Genomic DNA, 25,740 nt, shown 5'->3' with positions numbered 1-25,740 from the left:
AAATAAGAATAAGTACATGGCTAAGGCTCTACTTGAATTGCAGGATGATTGTCTAATTGCGGCTGAGTTGCGGACAAGAGGTGGAAAATTGCAGAAAATTAATAATGGACCTTTATTAATGGTGGAATTTGTTTTTAAGAAAAATTTGCTGGAACAATATAAACACTCAAGTATTGTGTTATGCCTGCTAATTTTTTTTGATAACCAGACATTTTGCTGCAACTGTTTTAAAATCATTAATGCATGAGGCTGACAGCAGGAGCCCTGCCGTGTGCGGGGCTGACAGCAGGAGCTGAAGCTGCTATCCGCTCATATAAATAGGGTTCTACTCTACTAATTGGGGGGGGGGGTGGAAATGTGTGTGTTGCGAACCTCAAAATGTATGCAAAATTATGGACTGTGCAAAGGAAGCTAATCAAAATTGTGGTGGAAGCCGAATGTTGCGGGATCCACAATTTCTGCAGTATCACAAATTAAGAAGGGCCTTATACATTGCCCAATATTTAAAAAATAATAATCTACAAGTGTCTTAACAGAATCTTGGCTTAAACTGCAAAAATAGGTGAACAATAAAAGTGACTGGCCACAGAAAAGAACTTTGATATAACAAACCACATGTGACAACTTCAACTTTCCCCTTCCCCACATAAGCTTACTACCGTGACTTGGCTTCGGTCTCCAAATTTATCATATACCTATTACGTGGAGCTGGATATGGACAAATTGAGTACTCACTCTGTAGAGTAAATATAAAATTAGAGAATTAAAGTTGTCTTAAGTTTGGTTAAAGAAATGTATTGTAAAGAAAGGCCCTGAAAGTAATGACTTTGTAAGGCTGGAAGGAATGAAGTAGGGTGGATGTCTGGTTCAAAGAATAAGTAGTGAAATAAAAGGAAGTTTCTAAAAGGAAGGCCTCTGACCAATAGGGGTAACTGCAGAGGGCTTTCATTATGACAAGAGAATCTGTCTTAAAATGAGCCATTATGGCTCTTTCCATCCCACATAGCAATGTTATCTCAAAAATTAGGGCCTATGTGAACCAAGGTGCAAAGGAGAAAATATTGGTCAGCAAGAAGGAGTGGAAAAGATAAGGAAAAATGGCTGTGGGGAGAAAGGAGATTATAAATCTTACCTAGATTGAGACTGGAAATAAGCATGAACTGTTTCAAATTGGTTTTTAGCTGAAGTCAGTAATTGTCAATGACATCACTTGTTTGTTAAAGGGTATAAAAAAGTAAACTCTTAAAGGATTCATTGCTAATATATGCCTGACCATGTTGGAGCCGACTAATATGAGTCTAAGCACCCTGGGGCTTAGCCCATATGTAAGTATCTTGATCAAATGCTTAAAAAATGTTTTGTTACTGTTTGGATGGAGTAAATTGCTCATTATTTAGATTTTTTTAGGAATGTTTAGAACAATTGTATAAATACCATTTGGCCTTTGAATGTAATAAAGGAATTTATGGTTAAATTAGTGTTGTAATACCCTACATAAATAATAATTCCAAGACACAACCCCTTTAATTCTCCCCTAGGTGCTAGAAGGAAGAAAAAATGTTAAATTATTCTTGCTCACCTCACTGTAATGCCTTCAGGCAGAAAGGAAAGTGCATGTGTATGAAGGGATGAGTGGGTGTGTCTGCTGCTCTACCTGTCTTCCTTCTTTCAGGTTGCAGAGTTTTGTGGTGTCACTATTCCTTCCACATATATGAATCCTCCTCCTCTGGTAAATAACTCCAAAATCAAGCTGTGCTACATCTGGAGTTTGCTCAAGTAGCACAGTAAAATTTACCAGATTTTTGTCTTTCACTGCTAACCATAGGGTTTTGAATGTCAGTCCTGAAAACTGACAAGACAGTGGTCAGTTTTCACTCTGCTACAGCTTGACAAAGCTCTGAGAGGCAGCAGGGATGTCTTAGTGTCTGTCAGTGGATTTAAAAAGCCTTCATTTATTAATTGATAATGCTCAGTTCATATTCATGTTATCTTTGCAACCAGATGATCTAGAAACAGTGAGAATAGATATAAATATGTAATATATATTTGAAATATGTGATAGCTCAGTTCTAAAGAAGTTGATATCAGTTACTTGCTCCAGGAAAGCAATTCTTCAAGCTCTGTACATGCAGCTAGAAGTTTCCATTAACCAAGTTTCTAAAAATGTCACAATAATCAAATCCTTCAGTTCACCTTTTCATACATTTTAAACCATTGCAAATCATCATAGATAATCCCAGTTGCAGTTTGAATTTATGCAACATATCTGTTTTTAATCTGAGATGTTCTATTCTGCTTTCTCTCTTCTACAGGAAAGAACTTGAAACCTTCAAAGGTAACTTCTCTTTTTAATTCTACACTTTAAAGTTGTTGCGATTTTCTCAATATTTTACATTGGATAATGTTGTTCATCTTATGTCACAAACAGTGTTTTGTTACTCTGTCACTATCTGTTTCTGCTACTGACATCTTTAGGATAGTAGTAAATGCTATAGAAATACAGATGGGACTTTCTTCTATGGGTATTGTGAGGGAAATGCTAAATTTCAAAGATCCCATACCTGGTCTAACTCTCTCCTGAAGGATTATCTAGAAGTGAAAGACATCAGGTCATAGGGTAGTCATTATGTCTTTTTCAGCTTGTATTGTTTTTGACATGTGCCATGGGCACTATCTAGAAACAGCTATGCAGAAGTCTGATAGTTTGCACTGTATTATACTATCTCAGAGAGAGGAATATGTGGGTTTTTTAGACAGCTTATTTTTTCTTCCTTACTCCCATTTGGGTTTGTTTTAAAGCAAGAACGTACTATATGTCAGTCCAACATAATACAAAGGGGTTGGGAATTTTATGTAGTGTGACAGTGCTTTGCCACGGTAGTGGGTTGGCAGAGGATTTTGGTGTTCATGGTTTTAATAAACCTTATATTTAAATTTATAATTTGTTACTTAAGAATTTTAAATGTGAGGTCAGTTTAAAAGTTAGCTGTACCCTTTTGATCTAGGTAAAACACAAGTGTGAGTTGAGATTTTTCATCTCATGTATATTACAAAGATTAGTGAAGTTTGATTCATGCATGTTAGCTTGTGCAATTTAAAATATAGCTGAAAATTTCTACAGAATTTACTGTATTTGCCTGTTTGGTTCATTAGCTTATTTTATTATTATATAATGCTAAAAAAAGAAAAACAATCAAGTTAACATTACCAGACAGTAAGTGACGGATTATGTAAAGGTTTCAGAGTGGTGGCCGTGTTAGTCTGTATCAGCAGAAACAACGAGGAGTACTTATGGCACCTTAGAGACTAACCAGTTTATTTGGGCATAAGCTTTCGTGGTCTAAAACCCACTTCATCAGATGCAGTGTCACCTGTGTCTGCAGCTCTGTAGTACAATTCTTTTAATTGGTTTGACAGACAGACTGAGTAGATAGCCAGACAATGCAAAGTTGATTCTGTTCCAAGGTAGTGCAGTTAGTTTTATGGTACTAAGTGTTCCTTTATAAGCTGAAAAATGCAATCCTCCTTATTTGTGTTGATACCTTAGTGCAGTGGTCCCCAACCTTTCTGTGGGAATAGCATATTCCTATTCCCAGATGACTGTGGCAGGTGCCAGACACCCTGCCGCCGAAATGCCTCCGAGAAGCGGTAGTGGCAAGAAGTGTCCCCACCGAAATGCCGCTGAGAAACGGCAATGCTTCTCGGTGTCATTTCGGCAGGCGGTTCTTTGGTGGTGCGGTGTCCTGCGGGCGCACACAACTGCCTGGCGGGCACCTTTGCATTGGGGATCCCTGCCTTAGTGACTTCTGGAGTCAGTCTGTGAAACTCAAGAGTTGCCTGTAGCTGCTTGCTTAGCTTGACCATTTGGTCTCTGGAGGTCTCTGGTGCTTTCAGGTGCATAGAGTGCAAATGATTTAACTGATTGAATTGAGAGACATTCATATTTGCAGTTGCATTTATTACTTTACTCTTCAGACTAGTTTGCCATATGGACCTAATGAAAAGGCAGATGCAGGCACAACAAATGAACTTTGAATAATTTTTCATTTTGATACAAAGAGGCATGATTCTTAAATATTTTTCTTAGTTAATGTTTACTGTAGATAAGGAAAAACAAACTTTTACTTGAATAGCTAGTACAGCTAGATTAATTTTGATTTGGTCATTGAAATAGCAAAAAGTGTCTTTATCCCTGTTTCTGTGAATCCTCATTCATGCTATGGAAGCCAGGCCAAGATCAGCTTCTGTTATGTCTTCAACAGCTGTAAATGCCTTTTGGCAAACTTTATGTAATCTTGCTGTCTATATCAGTATATGTATTATTCCCTCATTTTATTTTGAGGCATACAAGCAGTACGAGTGGTATTGTACTTTTTATCCTTTGTATAATAATTTTCATCAGTATATAGTTTGTTCTAGGCAAGGGGTAAGAATTTATTTCCAAACCAACGCTAACATGCCCATGTAAAACAGAATACCATGGAGGAAAGAATTCTGAGTTCCGGAAGGTTCTAAGCTTTTTTCCAGTGACTTGCTGTGCAGCCCTGGATACATCACTTTACTACTTTGCTTTCCCATCTGTAAAACAGAGTTACTTTGACGATCAGTTTGTAAAACAAACTTTTTATATTTTGAAAGTGGTGGTATATAAATGTCATAAATGATGTAAATGATATTTTTCAATAGTAAAATAAACCCTGAACTAACTCAAATATAACCAGGGATGAAATATTTTTCTTCGAATATGTGCCAGTGTTGGGTGAAACATTTTTCTTCAAATATGTGTCAGTGTCAATCCCACAGTAGGTGGATGTGTGCGTAGTGTGCAAAATTGGATTTGTTTTGGGTGTCTGTTGGACTATGCATATGTTCTGTACCTTCTTGTGCCCTCTTATGTGAGGGCATAAAGGATGGAGTGGCTGCAGCCTTCTCTCAGTTTCCTCTTATCGAATTGATATGCAACCTGACAGGTGTTCAACTGATATTTTTCTTGAGCTTCAAACTTACTTTCCACACTAGGTTTTTTTGTTTTGTTTTGGTTTTTTTTAAGAAATCTTTCTTTACTGACTTATTTGTGCCAATTTTTTAATTTGGGCATTCAAAAAAAAGGGTGGGGGGGGCAAGAGACAACAGGTAAGACTCCCTTCCACCTTCTTCCCCCCCTTGCCTTCCAGGTTTAAGGCCTGCCTGACATGCAACATGCTCATCCCCCTGGTCAAGGGGCATAGTTGATGCTTTTTCTGTCTAGGGGAAGTCATTTCCATGATAAGTGTGAGATGCATAAACCGTCTCATCAAGAACTCTCAAGGCATGGGACATACAGATCAAACTACACCTGCTCGAGCAGCCAATGTGCATCGTTTCAGACTTGGAGGAGACATCAAGATCAACCTCCAAGGAACCCCAGGAGTATTCTTTAGCAAGTGTTCCTTTAGGCAGACACCAATGGAGTCCAATGAGAGAGGAAGGCAGGGAAGAAAACCGCATCAAAATTGAGGGTACTTTGAGGAAACCAAGGGAGGCACAATGTACCTCCCATTCAAGGGGTTGCAGCTATTCAGCTCAAGGGCTGATGAAGCACACTATTCCATAAAGGACTTGAGGGCCACCCTGAGATCCCTAGGAATCTATACACTGTCCTCCTACAAGAAGCGCTATAAATATCAGCCCCAACAGAGCTAATGGGTACATCATTACTCCCAGGGCAAACAACTGGCTTACCAACAACGTTGTAGTATCAGAGGAGATGTCTTTCATCCACCTCCTCTGTCACAAACAGTGCCCCATCAGCCAGATGGCAGATTTGACAGGAATTGCAGGAGCCACATCCGAGCCGATCAGGAGCCAGCACCTACCATTGGAAGCCACCATGTCTTGTTCTGTTGGATGTGATCTGTTGTCACCTTGGACAAATGGATGTTGGATATAATCACCTATCATTATCCCTTCCCTGTCCCTGTTCAGGTACTCTTCTTACACAAAAGTCTGTTATGAAAAGAAGTGGCTTCATTGTTTCATCTAAGAGTTGTAAAGGGTTCCACAGGAGTACAGGTGAAGAGATTTCTACTCATGGTACTTCCTTATCCCAAAGAAAAAAGGGGGTCTTCTTCCTATCCTAGATCAGAGGAGACTAAACAAATATATGCACCCTTCAGATTCAGGATGGCAGCTCTTGTCTCCATCATTCCATCTCTTCAGGCTCAAGACTGGTTTGTGGCTCTCGAGTTCCAGGATGCATATTTTCATATAGTGGTCCACATAGCCCATGGGAAGTATTTGCAATTTGTGGTGGGATCCAATCACTTTCAGTACAAGGTGTTGCCATTCGGATTCTCCATGGCACCGACGGTCTCCATGAAAAGCCACACAGGATAGTACTGCACCTGAGGAGATAAAGCATTCACATCTACCTCTACTTGAGTGACTGGCTGATCGGAGACAGGTCACAATGGCGATATTGGTGAGCTAGGGCAGCACTCTGTTTCTATTTATCTGACTAGCCCTCTCAGTGAACTATAAAAATGTACTCACCCCATTTCAGATGGTGAAGTTCAGAAGAATTTGGATTGACTCCAAATCAAAAGGAGCATATTTTCCTAACGACAGATTCCAGGTACAAGGACTCTTACTTCAGTTGACATCAGAGCTACCTATAATGGTATGAACATACTTTGCAGTCTAGCATGACCTAATGTGTTGGCATATACATACATGTCACTTGGTAGACTTTATCTGTGGCCCCTTCAACTTTGGCTCAGAATCAATTCTCTGGTAAACACCCAGTAGACAGAAGATCCTAGTACCAAGTCACATCACTGCTGAACTGATTTGGTGGTTAGAACTCCCAACCATGCATAAAGGCATTCCCTTTTTTCACTTCCCTTCCTGACAAAGACACTAATCATAGATGTGTCAGGGACAAGTTGGGGAGATCACTTGAACTATCTACAGATCCAAGGAACCTGGTCTCCAAGCTACGTGAAGCTACAAATTAATGTCCAAGAGCTTGTAGCCATCAGAGTTACCAGTATGTTGTTCCTACCTGTTCTCCAAAACTTGATAAAGTAGATGTTCCTGGACTACACGACAGTCATGCGCTACATAAGAAAGGGAATGTCTGTTCCTTGCCCCTCTGCCTGGGAATCATTCTGGAATTTGGTGCCATCAGAATGGGGTGACATTGATGGCCCTTCACCTCACTGGAGTAAGCAACAATTTAGCAGACTTCCTGAGCAGACAGTCAATGACCAGTCACAAATGGTCCTTGCACAGATCCATCATGAAAGTCACATTCCATCAGGGTGAATCCCCCCCAGTAGACTTATTTGGCATTGAGAACAATCCAAAAATGTCAAACTTTTGTTCCAGAGGAGGTCTGAGTCCACGGTTGCTACCAAATGCTTTCTTCCTACAATGGAACAAAAGTTTGCTGTATGCCTTCCCGCCAATTCCCATTTCCCAGGATGATTTCCAAAATAAATAGAGACAAAGCCATGGTCATTCTGGTAGCTTTGTAGTGGCAGAGAGCACTGTGGCTGATGGATGTACTATAGAGGTCTATTTAGCCACCCATCCAGTTCCCAGTCTGATTGGATGTGATCTCAGCATCACTACCAGATACTCCATGCAGATCCAAAGTCACTCCACCTTTTAGTGTAGCTGTTGGGTGGCTAAGTGCAGTGGACAAGAACTGTTCCGTACAGCTCTAGAAAATCCTGATACAAAGCAGGAAAATATCTACCAGAGAATGCACTCTTTCTTTACAGAGTGTAAATAGCTTTCAATATGGGCAGCCCACTAAGGGCTGTGGTCCAGTCCAAGCCTCGATATCAAAGATTCTGGACAAACTACAGCACTTCAAACGGGCCAGTTTTTTTGCTCAGCTCTAAATCAAAATATGTCTCCAGCAATTTCACCTAGTTACCTGCCTTTGTAGTCCTGCTCAGTCTTTTCTCACTGTATGGTATAGATGTTTCTTAGAGGGCTCCTACATATTTACCCACAAGTCTCTTCCGGCCATGGACCTCAATAGAGTCCTTCTGAGATTCATCAAGCCCCTCTTTCAGAAATCTCCTTGAACCACTTCACTCTGAAGACAAACTTCCTAGAGCTTTTCTACACAGAGAATTAGTGCGTGACAAGCAAGGGTGTGAATCTACAGCACATTAGCTTGTGGTGCACAAACTGGCCATGTGGACATGCTGCTGCACCCTAAAAGTTCTGTACTGCGAGTATGTCAAAGTGTGCTGTGGAACTTCTAGTGCATGGTAGTAGGGTCCACACAGGCAATTAGTGTACGGCAAGCTAGTGGCTGTAGATTCACACCCTGCTTGCCGTGCTCTGTGTTGACAAGCCACTAGTCATGGTCGCTTCAGCCGGAAGAATGAGTGGGTGAGCTTCAGGTGCTTTTGGCCAAACCTCCATAATCAACAATCCATAGGACCAAGGTGGTGCCAAGACCGCACCCAAAATTCATCCACAAAATGGTTCCAGTAATTCATCTGAACCAAACCATTAACCTACTTGACTTCCCAAAACCACATTTGGTATTGGGAGAAAATAAATTATACACACAATAGGTATATCTAGGACTCTGCTTTATTATATTGACAGGTCTCCTTTGGAGACCATCTTGATGCTGAGAAGACTGTGCTGAATGTGCCCTGTGCATTCCTAGCAGGGCCTGGGACCAAGCTTTGTACATTGCTTTTGCGCTAAAGCCTCTAATAAGCTTTTGATGTACTACTTTGGGTGCTTACCATTGACTTTGAGCATCACTGCACACTTTTATATTGATGGCCCCAGATACTTGATGATTGAATTGGTTGACTGGGCACTAATAGTCCTCTTCAATGTACAGGAATTTGAGGCAGCTCTCTCAGGTTTTTCTCTGGGTCATGGCAGTGAAGGAAAGAGGTATAGACTATCTCTCCATACTGTGCCCTTCACACATACACTTTGTGCAGTCCACTCCATTTATAAGAATCACTGATTGTAAGAATCAACTGCCTATAGTGATCAAAACCACTGGGACAAAATCATTCCTATAGTAACCTATGGTGCACTTGTAAGAATCAGCCACTTATAAGAATCAAATAATCTAGGACAAATGTGATTCTTATAAAAGGAGTGAACTGTATTTTTTTAATTTTAAATGGGCAGTGTGGCCACAATTTACAGGGGTTTAAAAGCTTTCTGACATTGGGTATGTCTTCATTTACATTTTATAGCGCTCTAATTTGCTGGCTCAGGGGTGTGAAAAATCACCCCCCTGAGTGCAGCAAGTCTGAGCGGTTGAAACTGTTAGTGTAGACAGGCTCCGAGCGCTTGGAGCTAATCCCCTCGTAGAAGTGGATTACCAGGAGCACTGGGAGAGCTCTCTCCCAGCACTCATGCGCGACCACACTCACACTTCAAAGTGCTGCCGCGGGAGTGTTCCTGCAGCAGTGCTTTGAAGTTTCCAGTGTAGACATACCCATTGTTTGCTATTTTCAGACCAAAATAATCCAGAAGAAGACAAAATGTATCTGCATTAGTGGGTTATGAAGAAAGAGAGGAACATCCCAACGGGGTGTCAGTTGTCAGAACTCAATTGTAACTATGCGAGGTACAAGACAGTTTGTTTTTTGTTCGTTGGGTGGTGTGGGAGGGTGTCAAATGGTAAAAATTTTAAGCTAGGTAAACAAAGACCAAAAACTAACAGAAGTTGATAAGGGGCACCACTAGTATATCCAAGGTTTTTGTTTTAGCAGTCAAAGAATTGAAGAGCAGTTGTGAGCTATACTCCTGTCTAGAGCATATTATGTATGGGTAAAAGTGCATGCCTACCGAGATTGATACTGCTTGCTAAAGATTACAAGCTCATGGAGTGTCCAAGAGTGGAGAGATAATTGTTGAAAAAGAACACAGTAATTTAAAAGGTTTTTAAGCTCTGTGTTTATGCTTTTTAGTAACATGTTGCTCTTGTTTTTGTGTGTGCTTCTGATACCTATAAATAAAATTTATATTTAAAAACAAGATTTAATTTTCCTTAGAAAATGAACTGGTAAAAGAAATAATGAAAATACTCGACACAATTCATTGTAAATGCTGATGGCTTCCTTAAAGTTTGTACTAAAACTGGGGCCTAATTTTTCTGCCGATACTCGAACTAACTTGCCACCAAAAGTTCACGACAGGTAATCAGTTCCTGAAGCCTGTATGAATTGTACAGAATTGATCGGTTTTTACACAAAGCAAACTTGTGCCTCTAGGAATTCAGGTAAGCTGTATTCAGAGGGTCAAAACACCCAAGCACAGGAAATATGAATTCAATGTATAGACTAATGTGACTGCATGTTTAAGAAGAAGAAAACACTAGTTGTTGGCAAGAATAAGAGAACAGGGATCCAGTTCATGAAGCAACAGATGGAACAAGCCTCACTGCTGTCTCAAATCTGTTTTTAAAACTGCACCCTTCTAGACAACCACGGCATTTGCATACAGCTCTGGAGGTGAGCACTTGAAAGCAGTGACTCTCCACATGCTTATGCTCAGGAACCTATTTCTAAATGCCCTTCTGTTAAGGTCATTAAAGAAGAATATAAATGTTATGAAAGTCCTAATCAGTAAACATTCTTATAGCCAAGATAAAGAGTTTAATCAGAACAACAAATTCTTATTTTTCATCAAAGTACGGAGCAACAATTCATAAATCTATGATGGAGATTTTCCATAGTTTACCAGATATCATAACAAAGGGACTTGAACTAAGTTTTGATCATATTTTTTGCAATATTGATAAGTCAATGAATCCACTAGCATTTCCAACTTATTGAAGGTATTACCTTCAAATAAATGAAGCGAGTTACAGTAATACCATATAATTTGTCAGAAACTGTGATGGAGTGATTGTGCCTTGTGGTTGGAGCTGTGGCAGCTGGGCCTAGGGGTCAGAGCCAGAATCAGGAGTCCAGAGCAGAATTGGAGCATGACCAAGAACAGGGAGGGAGCAAGAGCAAGGTTGGGAGTCTGTTGCCAATGTCAAGCAGGAGAGAGTTCCAACCCCTGGAATGATATTGAGCAGACTGAGTTGCTGTTCATAGAATCATAGAATCATAGAATATCAGGGTTGGAAGGGACCCCAGAAGGTCATCTAGTCCAACCCCCTGCTCAAAGCAGGACCAATTCCCAGTTAAATCATCCCAGCCAGGGCTTTGTCAAGCCTGACCTTAAAAACCTCTAAGGAAGGAGATTCTACCACCTCCCTAGGTAACACATTCCAGTGTTTCACCACCCTCTTAGTGAAAAAGTTTTTCCTAATATCCAATCTAAACCTCCCCCACTGCAACTTGAGACCATTACTCCTCGTTCTGTCATCTGCTACCATTGAGAACAGTCTAGAGCCATCCTCTTTGGAACCCCCTTTCAGGTAGTTGAAAGCAGCTATCAAATCCCCCCTCATTCTTCTCTTCTGCAGGCTAAACAATCCCAGCTCCCTCAGCCTCTCCTCATAACTCATGTGTTCCAGTCCCCTAATCATTTTTGTTGCCCTTCGCTGGACTCTCTCCAATTTATCCACATCCTTCTTGAAGTGTGGGGCCCAAAACTGGACACAGTACTCCAGATGAGGCCTCACCAATGTTGAATAGAGGGGAACGATCACGTCCCTCGATCTGCTCGCTATGCCCCTACTTATACATCCCAAAATGCCATTGGCCTTCTTGGCAACAAGGGCACACCGCTGACTCATATCCAGCTTCTCATCCACTGTCACCCCTAGGTCCTTTTCCGCAGAACTGCTGCCTAGCCATTCGGTCCCTAGTCTGTAGCTGTGCATTGGGTTCTTCCGTCCTAAGTGCAGGACCCTGCACTTATCCTTATTGAACCTCATCAGATTCCTTTTGGCCCAATCTTCCAATTGGTCTAGGTCCTTCTGTATCCTGTCCCTCCCCTCCAGCGTATCTACCACTCCTCCCAGTTTAGTATCATCCGCAAATTTGCTGAGAGTGCAATCCACACCATCCTCCAGATCATTTATGAAGATATTGAATAAAACCGGCCCCAGGACCGACCCTTGGGGCACTCCACTTGATACCGGCTGCCAACTAGACATGGAGCCATTGATCACTACCCGTTGAGCCCGACAATCTAGCCAGCTTTCTACCCACCTTATAGTGCATTCATCCAGCTGTTCCTCCTGTGGTGCTTATATACCGGTCCTGAGAGTCACCAGATCAGTTCCTGGCTTGTGAATTGGCTGGAATCTATCATGAGGTGGACTCATCACCTTACATAATTGCCTTTTAAAGTTTGAACCCAACTGAAACACTGAGTTTTTCCTTCTCTTTATTCTTACTGGTATTAAACAGTGTATATTGATTTGGCTGGAAGAGTGGCTTTGTTCCCTTTATTTCTGGGGATTCCTGTGTACTGTCCCTAAAACACATTCTAGCTTTCCTCTTTCAACCCTCCCAGACTCTGTGTGACAGCAGCCCCTGCTAGTTACTAAAAGGGCTCAAAAAGATTCCAAGCATTAAGGTTAATAAATCTTTTAAACTAATTCATTCAGGTTAGCTATATATTTTTATATTTTGACTAGAACATGTTTGCAGCCATTTCTGAGACACAGAAGCATTGTTACTGATATTGACTTGAGGGAATGTGGGGAAAGTAATCATTGCTCTATAAAGCACAAATCCATTATAGTCATTGTCAATGGCTTTTTGCATCATTCAGCTGCACTGAAACCTGGTATTCATTGAGTCTTCTGTGGCAGTAGGAAATAATTAATAGGTGGTGTTTGTTTGCTTTTAAAAGCTTTTAACAAAGCACCCACGTGCCTCCATGTATTAATACGTAACTTCAGGTCTCTCAACCTACTGTGTCTCTGCTGCCAAGGGTGTGTGTGGGTGTAAGGCACACTGGCTAACTTAACTACAACGATCCTTTCATAATCCAGGATCCCATTACTGGTAGATCTAATGGAGCTAAGGCCTCAGTTTCTCAGATAGTAGGATATATGTTTAATAAGACACATTGTGTACATAATAATGTGGCCCATCTGCTTGTAAGTAAGAAACAAAAGGGTGACAGGGAAGAGTGCACATCACAAAGTGAAGCAGATAGCACTCAGGAAAAGAAGAGGCAAAAGTCTAACTGTTTTATATGGGCTAATTCTTAACAGTTCTGATTCATGAAGATCAGATGTTGCAAAATATTTGGTTGTTGTACCACCTCGAAATACGATTCACATCATTTTATAAAATGCTTTCTTCAGCTATTAAAGGCATAACTTTCAGAGGTACTGAACATATGCCGCTCCTAATGATTATGAATTTCCTCTATGAATGACAATGAATAGTCATTAGGCCAGGGAGAGGGAAGATGACTTTCTGGCCTGGTGGTTAGCGTACTCAGCTAGGATTTGGGAGACCCAAATTCAAGTCCCTGACTCCAGTGACAATTTATTTATAAACAAATATAATGGAACAGCTTCAGCAGGAGCTATTAAGACCCAGGCCAGATTATCCCATAGCCAGGGTCCGGGGCACACTCCTGCAATGGGGGAGATCCAATTTCATATCGATCCCTTCTCCACATTAGGTGATGGGGGTATAGAACCCAGGTCTCACATTTCAGGAGAGTGCCAGTGAGTTAAATGATATAAGGAAAGTGAGTACCACTTCCGCCCTAGCTGTTTTGTGAATGTAGTTCAAAAAATTGAATTGTGTTGGAAATGTTGAATCAAACTGTTCAGAATCAGTATTTGCTAAACATTTTGATTTTTCGGTTCAGTTGAAACTGTTGGTGAACTCAACAGAAATTTACTCATGGTTTGACCAAAACAGTATTTTTTTGTCTAATATTTATTTAGTTCTATTCCCTACACAGTATTGCAGAAAGCCAAAATGACTGAGACCTCCCTCGAGGTTCCTGACTTTCTTAATCAGATGATTCACCTACCTGTTTCCTTCTCTAAGCCTCTCACTACTCAGAGAGAAGCTAGGCTTCATACCCTGGGTCTAGTTACGTGCCTCTCGTACTATCTGAACAGAAAGAAGCTGTCATTCTCCTAGGCTGTTCCTAAAATTTGCTAACAGAATGAAGGGGCAACTTATTTCTATTCAGAGACCATCAAAATGAGTGTCTGACTGTATTAAGACATTCTATGAGCTGGCTCACTTTGACCTGCCTGGGCAAGTTAGGGCTCATTCCATGAGAGCCCAGGCAGCCTCTGCTGCATCTCTCTAAGGTGTCCCAATTTCAGAGGTTTGTAAAGCTGGTCCTTGGAGTTTAGTTCACACCTTTGCTTAGCAGTATTCATTCATAGAGGGTTGCAAATCTGACACCTGCTGTGGTAGAACTATCCTGCAGTTACTAATCCAATAGATCAGAGCACCCACCATCCAGTACGAGTTACTGCTTGAGAGTCACCGGGAGTGGAATGTGTATGGGATATCTCTAGAAAAAGAGAGAATAGTTACTTACCCTGCTGTAACTGTGGTTCTTGTTGTCTACATGTATTCCATGAGCCCTCCTCCTTAGCCACTATTTTGGAGTCCTTGCCAGTTTGAATTCTGGAGAGTGGTTGCAGCTGCTCTGCCTTTTATACATTTGGCTGTTGGGCACTGGAAAGTGCATGGGCATGGACCCAGCAGATGCTGATACTTTAAACAATTCCAGCCTTGAGCTCATGAGGTGTATGTGCCCCCAAAATGGAAAACCTGTGGACCACATCTTGGAGAACCACAGTTACTGCAAAGTAACTGTTCTTTCTGTGGAACAAATATGTAGTTGTTTAATTAAAGACTGCATCATAGTTCATGCATACAAGTGGGTAAAATTAAGGTCCACCTTAATTCTGGCTTTTTCTCTTTTGAGTACTTTAGTTTGCAACTTTAATGTTCTTAAATTTTAGTATTTAAGTTCCTAGGTTCTTTTTTAAAAAAAATCTATCGTGGAACCATATTTTCTTTATCCCAAATAGATTAGTCTTCAAACTGTAGTGATGTTCAGTAGTGGTTGTGATGTCACTGACTGACTATGTAATGGACCTACCTACCCCTGCTGTATGGTGCTCTAACAAAGTAACCAGTGATCACTTTTGTACATTTGGAGGTCTGAAAAACTACAAATATTTTAAATTTAGAGTCCTGAAATTTAGTTTACCAAGTGTTCTGGAATTCAGTACCTAACTCTGAAGTTCAGTAAACTTGTAGTTCACCTTATGGGTGTAAGTCACATTATTAATAGTAAATCTAATAAAGTTAGATAGTGTGATAGCGTAAATGTGTCCATGTATTATACATAGATCTCACATAGATTCTGTAATGAGCTTCAAATTTAGTTTTTTTTCTAATTCTTTACTAGTTTTTGGTCTGCAGTTGTAATTTATTCAGCCATTAGTACTACATGAGTTTTCTGAACAATTTTTATTTAAATGCTTTAAGGAAGTGAGATCCAGCAAATTGATTTGTCCTTTTGAACCTTATAGTACAGATCTAAGAAGGCATCTTAGTCTGGCATCTCACAGAGTAGAGTTGGGAAACTGATATTGCTTAAATAAAAGCTAAGATGGCATGAAAATGTGTTTTGTATAAAAGATTTGTTGTAGTCCAGGAACAAGCTTAAGGCTTGAGGCAATATCAAAAGAGTATGTGGTAGATCAAATACTATAACTGTGGGGAAGATTACAACAGTAAATATATAATCAGTCACACAGAATCATAAAAGATTAGGGTTGGAAGAGACCTTAGGAGGTCATCTAGTCCAACCCCAACTAAATCATCCCAGCTAGGGCTTTGTCAAGACAGGCCTTAAAAACCTCTAAGGATGGAGATTCCACCACCACATCCCTAGGTAACCCATTCCAGTGTTTCACCCTCCTAGTGAAACACTGTTTCCTAATATCCAACCTAGACCTTCCCCACTGCAACTTGAGACTATTGCTCCTTGTTCTGTCATCTGCCACCACTGAGAACCCCCTAGCTCCATCCTGTTTGGCACCCCTTCGGGTAGTTGAAGGTTGCTATCAAATCTCTTCTCTTCTCTTCTTCAGACTGAATAAGCTGAGTTCCCTCAGCCTCTCCTCATAAGTCATGTGTTGTGCCCTAGTCCCCTAATAATTTTTATTGCCCTCTGGTCTCTCTCCAATTTATCCACATCCTTTCTGTAGTGGGGGGCCCAAAACTGGATGCAGTACTCCAGATGTGGCCTCACCAGTGCCAACTAGAGGGGAATAAGCACTTCCCTCAATCTGCTGACAATGCTCCTACTAATGCAGCCCAATATGCTGTTAGCCTTCTTGGCAACAAGGGCATACTGTTAACTCATATCCAGCTTCTCATCCACTGTAATCCCCAGGACCTTTTCCGCAGAACTGCTGCTTAGCCAGTCGCTCCCCAGCCTGTAGCAGTGCATGGGGTTGTTCCGTCCTAAGTGCAGGACTCTGCACTTGTCGTTGTTGAACCTCATCAGATTTCTTTTGGACCAATCCTTCAATTTGTCTGTCATTCAGGACCCTATCCCCTCCAGCGTATCTACCTCTCCCCCCAAGCTCAGTGTCAGATGTCACATGAGGATACTTTTATTTTCAAGATCTTCAAGACAGCTAGACATAGATTTGTTTAATTGGTGCATGACTTTAGAATTTCCAAATTATATGTCTGTTTACATGATGAATAGAACGCTGTTTACATCTGACAGCGTTGAAGGAACTGCTGTGTATATTTTCTTGCTGTGTATGTTTTCTTGCACTACATTTCCATTTTGCTAAACAAAGGTTTTCTGCCTTTAGAAATACTTTTTTGCATTTGCAGTTATTTTGTCTTAAAGCATTTACAGATCTTATTTTGATAGTTGTAAATGTGAGTTTGAGTGTTTCAAGGAAAAATGAAATTTTAGAGATGGAAAGGAATACAATGGGAGATTTCATAGAAGTCAGGGACACATAGAATCATAGACTATCAGGGTTGGAAGGGACCTCAGGAGGTCATCTAGTCCAACCCCCTGCTCAAAGCAGGACCAATCCCCGACTAAATCATCCCAGCCAGGGCTTTGTCAAGCCTGACCTTAAAAACTTCTAAGGAAGGAGATTCTACCACCTCCCTAGGTACCGCATTCCAGTGTTTCACCACCCTCCTAGTGAAAAAGTTTTTCCTAATATCCAACCTAAACCTCCCCCACTGCAACTTGAGACCATTACTCCTTGTCCTGTCCTACCACTGAGAATAGTCTAGAGCCATCCTCTCTGGAACCCCCTTTTAGGTAGTTGAAAGCAGCTATCAAATCCCCCCTCATTCTTCTCTCCTGCAGACTAAACAATCCCAGCTCCCTCAGCCTCTCCTCATAAGTCATGTGTTCCAGATCCCTAATCATTTTTGTTGCCCTCCACTGGACTCTCTCCAATTTATCCACATCCTTCTTGTAATGTGGGGCCCAAAACTAGACGCAGTACTCCAGATGAGGCCTCACCAATGTTGAATAGAGGGGAACAATCACGTCCCTCGATCTGCTCGCTATGCCCTTACTTATACATCCCAAAATGCCATTGGCCTTCTTGGCAACAAGGGCACACTGCTAACTCATATCCAGCTTCTCATCCACTGTTACCCCTAGGTCCTTTTCCGCAGAACTGCTGCCTAGCCATTCGGTCCCTAGTCTGTAGCTGTGCATTAGGTTCTTCCGTCCTAAGTGCAGGACCCTGCACTTATCCTTATTGAACCTCATCAGATTTCTTTTGCCCCAATCCTCCAATTTGTCTAGGTCCCTCTGTATCCTATCCCTACCCTCCAGCGTATCTACCACTCCTCTCAGTTTAGTATCATCAGCAAATTTGCTGAGAGTGCAATCCACACCATCCTCCAGATCATTTATGAAGATATTGAACAAAACCGGCCCCATGACCGACCCCTGTGGCACTCCACATGACACTGGCTGCCACCTAGACATGGAGCCATTGATCATTACCCGTTGAGCCCGACAATCTAGCCAACTTTCTACCCACCTTATAGTGCATTCATCCAGCCCATACTTCTTTAACTTGCTGACAAGAATACTGTGGGAGACAGTGTCAAAAGCTTTGCTAAAGCAAGAAACAATACATCCACTGCTTTCCCTTCATCCACAGAACCAGTAATCTCATCATAGAAGGCAATTAGATTAGTCAGGCATGACCTTCCCTTGGTGAATCCATGCTGACTGTTCCTGATCACTTTCCTCTCATGTAAGTGCTTCAGGATTGATTCCTTGAGGACCTGCTCCATGATTTTTCCGGGGACTGAGGTGAGGCTGACTGGCCTGTAGTTTCCAGGATCCTCCTTCTTCCCTTTTTTAAAGATGGGCACTACATTAACCTTTTTCCAGTCATCTGGGACATACTGAATTGTCAGACTTCCTTGGAATTAATACTTGTGCAAATTTCAGTTTAAAAAATTACTGAAAGGTATTTTTTGCCAAGCCTCTCATCATATTCAAGTTTAAACACTTAGATACTTTGGTATAATGCTGGTTGGCTTCAGTATAATTTAATATTTGTGATTTATGATGCTTCTGCTTGTGTAGGTGTTATCTGAACATACAGCTTTATTTCATCAGTGTTCCGTCTATATGATTTTATTTCAGCAGTATTATGTGGTGGTTGCCACATGAAATTTGTATGCAAGTTATCAGTTTTAGTAGTTTGGACATTATTGGAAAGCTTAGGCATTGGAGACCTTAGCTTGAAGAGGTTTCTTTAGTTATCTCGGACTCAAAACAGGCTTGTATTCATTTTTTAAGCTTTGCTTCGTTTAAATTTTGCTAGAGAACTTTGTTTTCTTGCAATAAACTTTTTGTTCTACTTTTTGATGCTATGTTATATGTTACAATGTGGTTTTTGGGACTAACTGATTCTCCCAGCAGTTGGATTTTTGTTGTTTTTGTTAAAGGCATTCAGTGGGTAGTCTTCCTATATTTGCAACTAATTCCATGTAGTCCAGTCTTGTTCTGTCAAAGTTCACATCTGTACACATATTGCAGCAAATTCAAGACTAGTAGTGTCATTGCTAAGGGCCAGATAGTCTTTGGATATGCATTTGCAACTCCCATTGACTTCAGAGGATTGCACAGAAGTAACTTTGGGCAGAATTTGGCCCTCCGTGTCAATCAGCCTTGCAGTGTTCTAATCTTGTCAGGGTTCATTTTGTTTGGACTGATGGGTAAAATATTAATAATATTTGTCAGGGAAAACTAGTCAATTTTTAAATTCCAAGCTGGAATATTGTCCTGGCGATGTAAGTCTAATCTTATGGAATTATTACAGAAAACGTAACATTTCAAAAATGTTAATATTTTAAAAATGTTAAACTTGGATAGCTGAAATGGAGACAAAAATGGAATTTCACTTAAGTCTGCAACTCTGTCCTTAACTTCTCCCTTTTACATATTAAAGTCCAAACTGAATATCCTGTAAGATCACTCTCAGTAATTTTGAGTCTTCCAAAAAATGATTGTATATATTATCTTCAGCCTCTCAGTGAGAGAAAACTAGGGTTTTTTCATAGGCTTGATTTTCATTTAATAATGGTTTTGAAAAAAATTAAAAATATAGACTCATAGGCAAAAAGGGAGTTACACAAGTGTTCATCAAGAGGCTTTTACAAATATACAGTATTTTAAAAATATATACTTTTCTTTTTAAATTGTGACTTTTAGAAAACATCAGAGTTCTTTTATCTAAACCTACAGTATATTTAGGGACTTTTTAAGTGGTTATTCCTGTTTTGATTCATGGCGTCATTAAGTACTCTGGGGCTCTTAAACTGAGGAAGTAATTATATGCCTGTATTCAAAATAAAGAATGGAATAATTTTAAAAGAAATGTTTGTTTACAGTAAAAACCTTTTTTTAAACAAACCTTTTAGATTTGATTTTTTAAAAATCCTGAAAATTGTAGGCTTCACTGATACAACATTTGGGGGAGGGAAAAGGTTCATTTTATTGTAAATTTGTTGTTTGTGTACTTAAGAATAAGGAGAAACGTTAGCTTTATATTTAGTACACATGCAATCTAATGGTAACTTGGATTTGTAATGCATAAATACCTTTTTCATTGCAGAAGTCTCGTTCTCGTTTGTTCACAAATCATTTTAAATATTTTAGATCTGAACTAAGACTATAGTATAGAATCTGGTGTGTAAGATTTTTGAGCTGACACATTTAGCAAAAATTTGGAGGGGAGGGCTACATAAATGTTTGATACAAAACATAGCAGAAATCCTTTTAAGCACTGTCTTGCTTCAAAATGTGATTATCTCGATCAAAAAAATGCACAGTGTAAATTATATGTTGTTGGATTGAAAAAATCTGTAGTGTCACACTGTTCTTACTACCCCTTTCTTTAACAGCATGTGGTATGTTCCCAAATACATGCTCGCATCCTGGTACACCACGGCTCCTGACAGCTTGCATTAAGGTTTTGGAAAGGCAGTGAGTTAAAGTGTCGATGTATGTGTATCTGTGTATGAGTGACCAAACTGAAAATTGTCAGGCTCGATACTATTCTTTGGGAAAAACAGGCTTCTAACATCGCTTTGTTCTGCATCATTGAAGATGCACATCAGTGGAGCTGCTTCATAACTGGATGTTTCACTTGACCAGCACTGTGCTTCTGTTTACTTGCTAATTTTTCACTGCCATGTCATCTCCAGGAGCCACCGAGAATAATCAAAGGAGTTCCTGTAGGTGCAGCTTTTATTTTAATTTTTATCATCAGTCAAGCTCGTGTTCAAAGCTAATTCAGATACAAAACAAAATTAAAGTTAGATCAGTTAATAAATTGTGTTGCAGTACCATAGCCTGTCTTATAATGCTTCTACTGTGAATGAAGGGTTAGATATCAACTTGATTTGGCAAAACAGAATGAAATGGGGTCATAAAGAATGTCTATTTTCACAGGAATGTCGTCTGTTCCTTTGTATTATTAACAAAGTAATATTCATGAGGCAGCATGCATGAATCAAGATTAATGAAAGAGCACAAATGCATGGATATGTAAGGGGTTTCACTGTTATCAAAGTCTGTATTACCACTCAGTGGTTTAAATTAATCACATTGACCTTTTTCTAGGAATGCATTAATATTAGAGAGAAGATAGACTGCCAAGTGTAGTAGTAATGAATCAATTTCCCTAGATGCAGCTTTGTAATGCTAACACTTAGTTCAAATGCTAACCTTTAGTTCAGTTGCATTTTTTTAACATAAAGCAGTTTAATGTGAGCTGTTTGTGTGCCATATGAAATAGCATTGTAAATCATGACAAGTCATTTTATGCTGGTGAATAGTTTTAACTAAATTGGGATTTGTAAATTAGTGATTTGAAAATCAAAACAAACCAGATATCAGCACTGGTTATTTTTACGTTATTGATTCTTTTAATCTGCTGTTGACTGGATTTATTTTGTTCAACTGGAATATTTTGCATTTTTGCATTAGTTCGCCAATGTCTTTCAGCCCTAGGCATCAAACTGATATTTTTTAAAAATAACACCTGTTAGACAAAAGGCAATGCTTTTATCAGACTCCTATCTCGATGGATTGTAAATATAACCAGTAGAAATGGCTTGATACGTATGCTACATGAATGCTAAACTTGATGTTTAGCCTTATTGCAGAAAATTATTTGTTCTTAAACTGCTAATGTGGCAATGGTAAATTTATTCAAATTCAGGTTGACAGGAAATATTTTGCTCTTTGGGATACATTGCTTTCCTCTAAACTTAAAGATGACAGTTGATTGTTCACTCATTTCAAGATGGCAGAATTTACCCCATGTGTCATTACATGAACTGCTTATCATAGCAGCTATGCATTCATAATGGTGCCAGGTTAACAAAAGCATATGCATTATATAGGGCTGTCCATTAATCGCAGTTAACTTATGCGATTAACTCAAAGAAATTAATCGCTATTAAAAACATTAATGGCGATTAATCACACTTACAACAATAGAATATCAATTGAAATTTATTAAATATTTGTGTATGTTTTTCTACATTTTCAATATTGATTTCATAGAATATCAGGGTTGGAAGGGACCTCAGGAGGTCATCTAGTCCAACCCCCTGCTCAAAGCAGGACTGATCCCCGACTAAATCATCTCAGCCAGGGCTTTGTCAAGTCTGACCTTAAAAACTTCTAGGGAAGGAGATTCCACCACCTCCCTAGGTAACACATTCCAGTGTTTCACCACCCTCCTAGTGAAAAAGTTTTTCCTAATATCCAACGTAAATCTCCCCCACTGCAACTTGAGACCATTGTTGTTGTCCTGTCATGTGCTACTCCTTGTTCTGTCATGTGCTACCACTGAGAACAGTCTAGAGCCATCCACTTTGGAACCCCCTTTTAGGTAGTTGAAAGCAGCTATCAAATCCCTCCTCATTCTTCTTTTCTGAAGACTAAACATCCCCAGTTCCCTCAGCCTCTCTTCGTAAGTCATGTGTTCCAGTCCCCTAATCATTTTTGTTGCCCTCTGCTGGATGTTTTCCAATTTTTCCACATCCTTCTTGTAGTGTGGGGCCCAAAACTAGACACAGTACTCCAGATGAGGCCTCACCAATGTTGAATAGAGGGGAACTATCACGTCCCTCGATCTGCTGGCAATGCCCCTACTTATACATCCCAAAATGCCATTGCCCTTTTTGGCAACAAGGACACACTGTTGACTCATATCCAGCTTCTCGTCCACTGTAACCCCTAGGTCCTTTTCTGCAGAACTGCTGCCGAGCCATTCGGTCCCTAGTCTGTAGCGGTGCACTGGATTCTTCCGTCCTAAGTGCAGGACTCTGCACTTGTCCTTGTTGAACCTCATCAGATTTCTTTTGGCCCAATCCTCTAATTTGTCTAGGTCCCTCTGTATCCTATCCCTACCCTCCAACATATCTACCACTCCTCCCAGTTTAGTGTCATCTGCAAACTTGCTGAGAGTGCAATCCACACCATCCTCCAGATCATTTATGAAGATATTGAACAAAACCGGCCCCAGGACCGACCCTTGGGGCACTCCACTTGATACTGGCTGCCAACTAGACATGGAGCCATTGATCACTACCCGTTGAGCCCGACAATCTAGCCAGCTTTCTATCCACCTTATAGTGCATTCATCCAGCCCATACTACTTTAACTTGCTGGCAAGAATACTGTAGGAGACCGTGTCAAAAGCTTTGCTAAAGTCAAGGAACAACATGTCCACTGCTTTGCCTTCATCTGCAGAGCCAGTTATCTCGTCATAGAAGGCAATTAGATTAGTCAGGCATGACTTGCCCTTGGTGAATCCATGCTGACTGTTCCTGATCTCTTTCCTGTCATGTAAGTGCTTCAGGATTGATTCCTTGAGGACCTGCTCCATGATTTTTCCAGGGACTGAGGTAAGGCTGACTGGCCTATAGTTCCCAGGATCCTCCTTCTTCCCTTTTTTAAAGATGGGCACTACATTAGTCTTTTTCCAGTCATCTGGGACCTCCCCCGATCGCCATGAGTTTTCAAAGATAATGGCCAATGGCTCTTCAATCACATCCGCGAACTCCTTTAGCACTCTTGGATGCAACGCATCCGGCCCAATGGACTTGTGCACGTCCAGCTTTTCTAAATAGTCCCGAACCACTTCTTTCTCCACAGAGGGCTGGTCACCTCCTCCCCATGCTCTGCTGCTAAGTGCAGTAGTCTGGGAGCTGACCTTGTTCATGAAGACAGAGGCAAAAAAAGCATTGAGTACATTAGCTTTTTCCACATCCTCTGTCACGAGGTTGCCTTTCTCATTCGTTCTCATTCACACTTTCCTTGACTTTCTCCTTGTTGCTAACATACCTGAAGAAACCCTTCTTGTTACTCTTAACATCTCTTGCTAGCTGCAACTCCAGGTGTGATTTGGCCTTCCTGATTTCACTCCTGCAAGCCCGAGCAATATTTTTATACTCCTCCCTGGTCATTTGTCCAATCTTCCACTTCTTGTAAGCTTCTTTTTTGTATTTAAAGAGCAGCAAGGAGTTCACTGTTAAGCCAACCTGGTCACCTGCCCTATTTACTATTCTTTTTACACATCGGGATGGTTCGTCCCTGTAACGTCAATAAGGATTCTTTAAAATACAGCCAGCTCTCCTGGACTCCTTTCCCCCTCATGTTATTCTCCCAGGGGATCCTGTCCATCAGTTCCCTGAGGGAGTCAAAGTCTGGTTTTCTGAAGTCCAGGATCTTTATTCTGCTGCTCTCCTTTCTTCCTTGTGTTAGGATCCTGAACTCGACCATCTCATGGTCACTGCCTCCCAGGTTCCCATCCACTTTTGCTTCCCCTACTAATTCTTCCCGGTTTGTGAGCAGCAGGTCAAGAAGAGCTCTGCCCCTAGTTGGTTCCTCCAGCACTTGCACCAGGAAATTGTCCCCTACATTTTCCAAAAACTTCCTGGATTGCCTGTGCACTGCTGTATTGCTCTCCCAGCAGATATCAGGGTGATTGAAGTCTCCCATGAGAGCCAGGGCCTGCGATCTAGTAACTTCTGCAAGTTGCCAGAAGAAAGCGTCGTCCACCTCATCCTTCTGGTCTTGTGGTCTATAGTAGACTCCCACCACGACATCACCCTTGTTGCTCACACTTCTAAACCTAATCCAGAGACTCTCAGGTTTTTCTGCAGTTTCATACTTGAGCTCTGAGCAGTCATACTGCTCCCTTACATACAGTGCAACTCCCCCACCTTTTCTGCCCTTCCTGTCCTTCCTGAACAGCTTATATCCATCCATGACAGTACTCCAGTCATGTGAGTTATCCCACCAAGTCTGTTATTCCAATCACATCATAATTCCTTGACTGTGCCAGGACTTCCAGTTCTCCCTGCTTGTTTCCCAGGCTTCGTGCATTTGTATATAGGCACTTGAGGTAACCTGCTGATCACCTCTCTTTCTCAGTAGGAGGCTGGAGCCCTCCCCTCTCACGCACTCCTGCTCGTGCTTCCTCCCAGTATCCCACATCCCCACTTATGTCAGGGCTTTGGTCTCCTTCGCCCGGTGAACCTAGTTTAAAGCCCTCCTGACTAGGTTAGCCAGCCTGCTTGCAAAGATGCCCTTCCCTCTCTTTGTTAGGTGGAGCCCGTCTCTGCCTAGCACTCCTTCTTGGAACACCATCCCATGGTCAAAGAATCCAAAGCCTTCTCTCCAACACCATCTGCGTTGCCATTCGTTGACTTCCACGATTCGACGGTCTCTACCCAGGCCTTTTCCTTCCATGGGGAGGATGGACGAGAAGACCACTTGCCCCTCAAACTCCTTTATCCTTCTTCCCAGAGCCACATAGTCCTCAGTGATCCGCTCAAGGTCATTCTTGGCAGTATCATTGGTGCCCATGTGAAGAAGCAGGAAGGGGTAGCGATCTGAGGGCTTGATGAGTCTCGGCAGTCTTTCCGTCACATCGCGAACTGTAGCTCCTGGCAAGTAGCAGACTTCTCAGTTTTCCCGGTTGGGGTGGCAGATAGATGACTCAGTCCCCCTGAGGAGAGATTTCAATTACAACAAAGAATACAAAGTGCACAATGCTCACTTTATATTATTTTTTATTACAAATATATGCATTGTAAAAATGATAAACAAAAGATGGTATTTTTCAGTTTACCTCACACAGGTACTGAAGTGCAATCTCCTTATTGTGAAAGTGTAACTGACAAATTCAGATTTTTTTTGGTTACATAACTGCACTCAAAAACAAAACACTGTAAAGCTTTAGAGCCTACAAGTCCA

At 41.0% G+C, this 25,740-nt stretch overlaps 1 protein-coding gene across 3 annotated transcripts in view; it reads left to right on the top strand.

The window, feature by feature from the left end:
* The window catches only part of DTNBP1 (dystrobrevin binding protein 1), a 179,153-nt gene that overhangs the window by 84,764 nt on the left and 68,649 nt on the right, over nt 1–25,740 (top strand). For all 3 annotated transcript variants that reach the window (XM_084619860.1, XM_084619859.1, XM_084619861.1), the window contains one exon: nt 2,313–2,335. In XM_084619860.1, coding sequence (XP_084475986.1) covers nt 2,313–2,335 — 23 coding nt within the window. The remainder of the gene's footprint in view (nt 1–2,312; nt 2,336–25,740) is intronic.

The sequence above is a fragment of the Lepidochelys olivacea genome (genome assembly GCF_965140295.1).
Source record: "Lepidochelys olivacea isolate rLepOli2 genome assembly, chromosome: 2".
Lineage (NCBI taxonomy): Eukaryota > Metazoa > Chordata > Testudines > Cheloniidae > Lepidochelys > Lepidochelys olivacea.
This window is presented reverse-complemented; position numbering and strand designations above follow the sequence as displayed.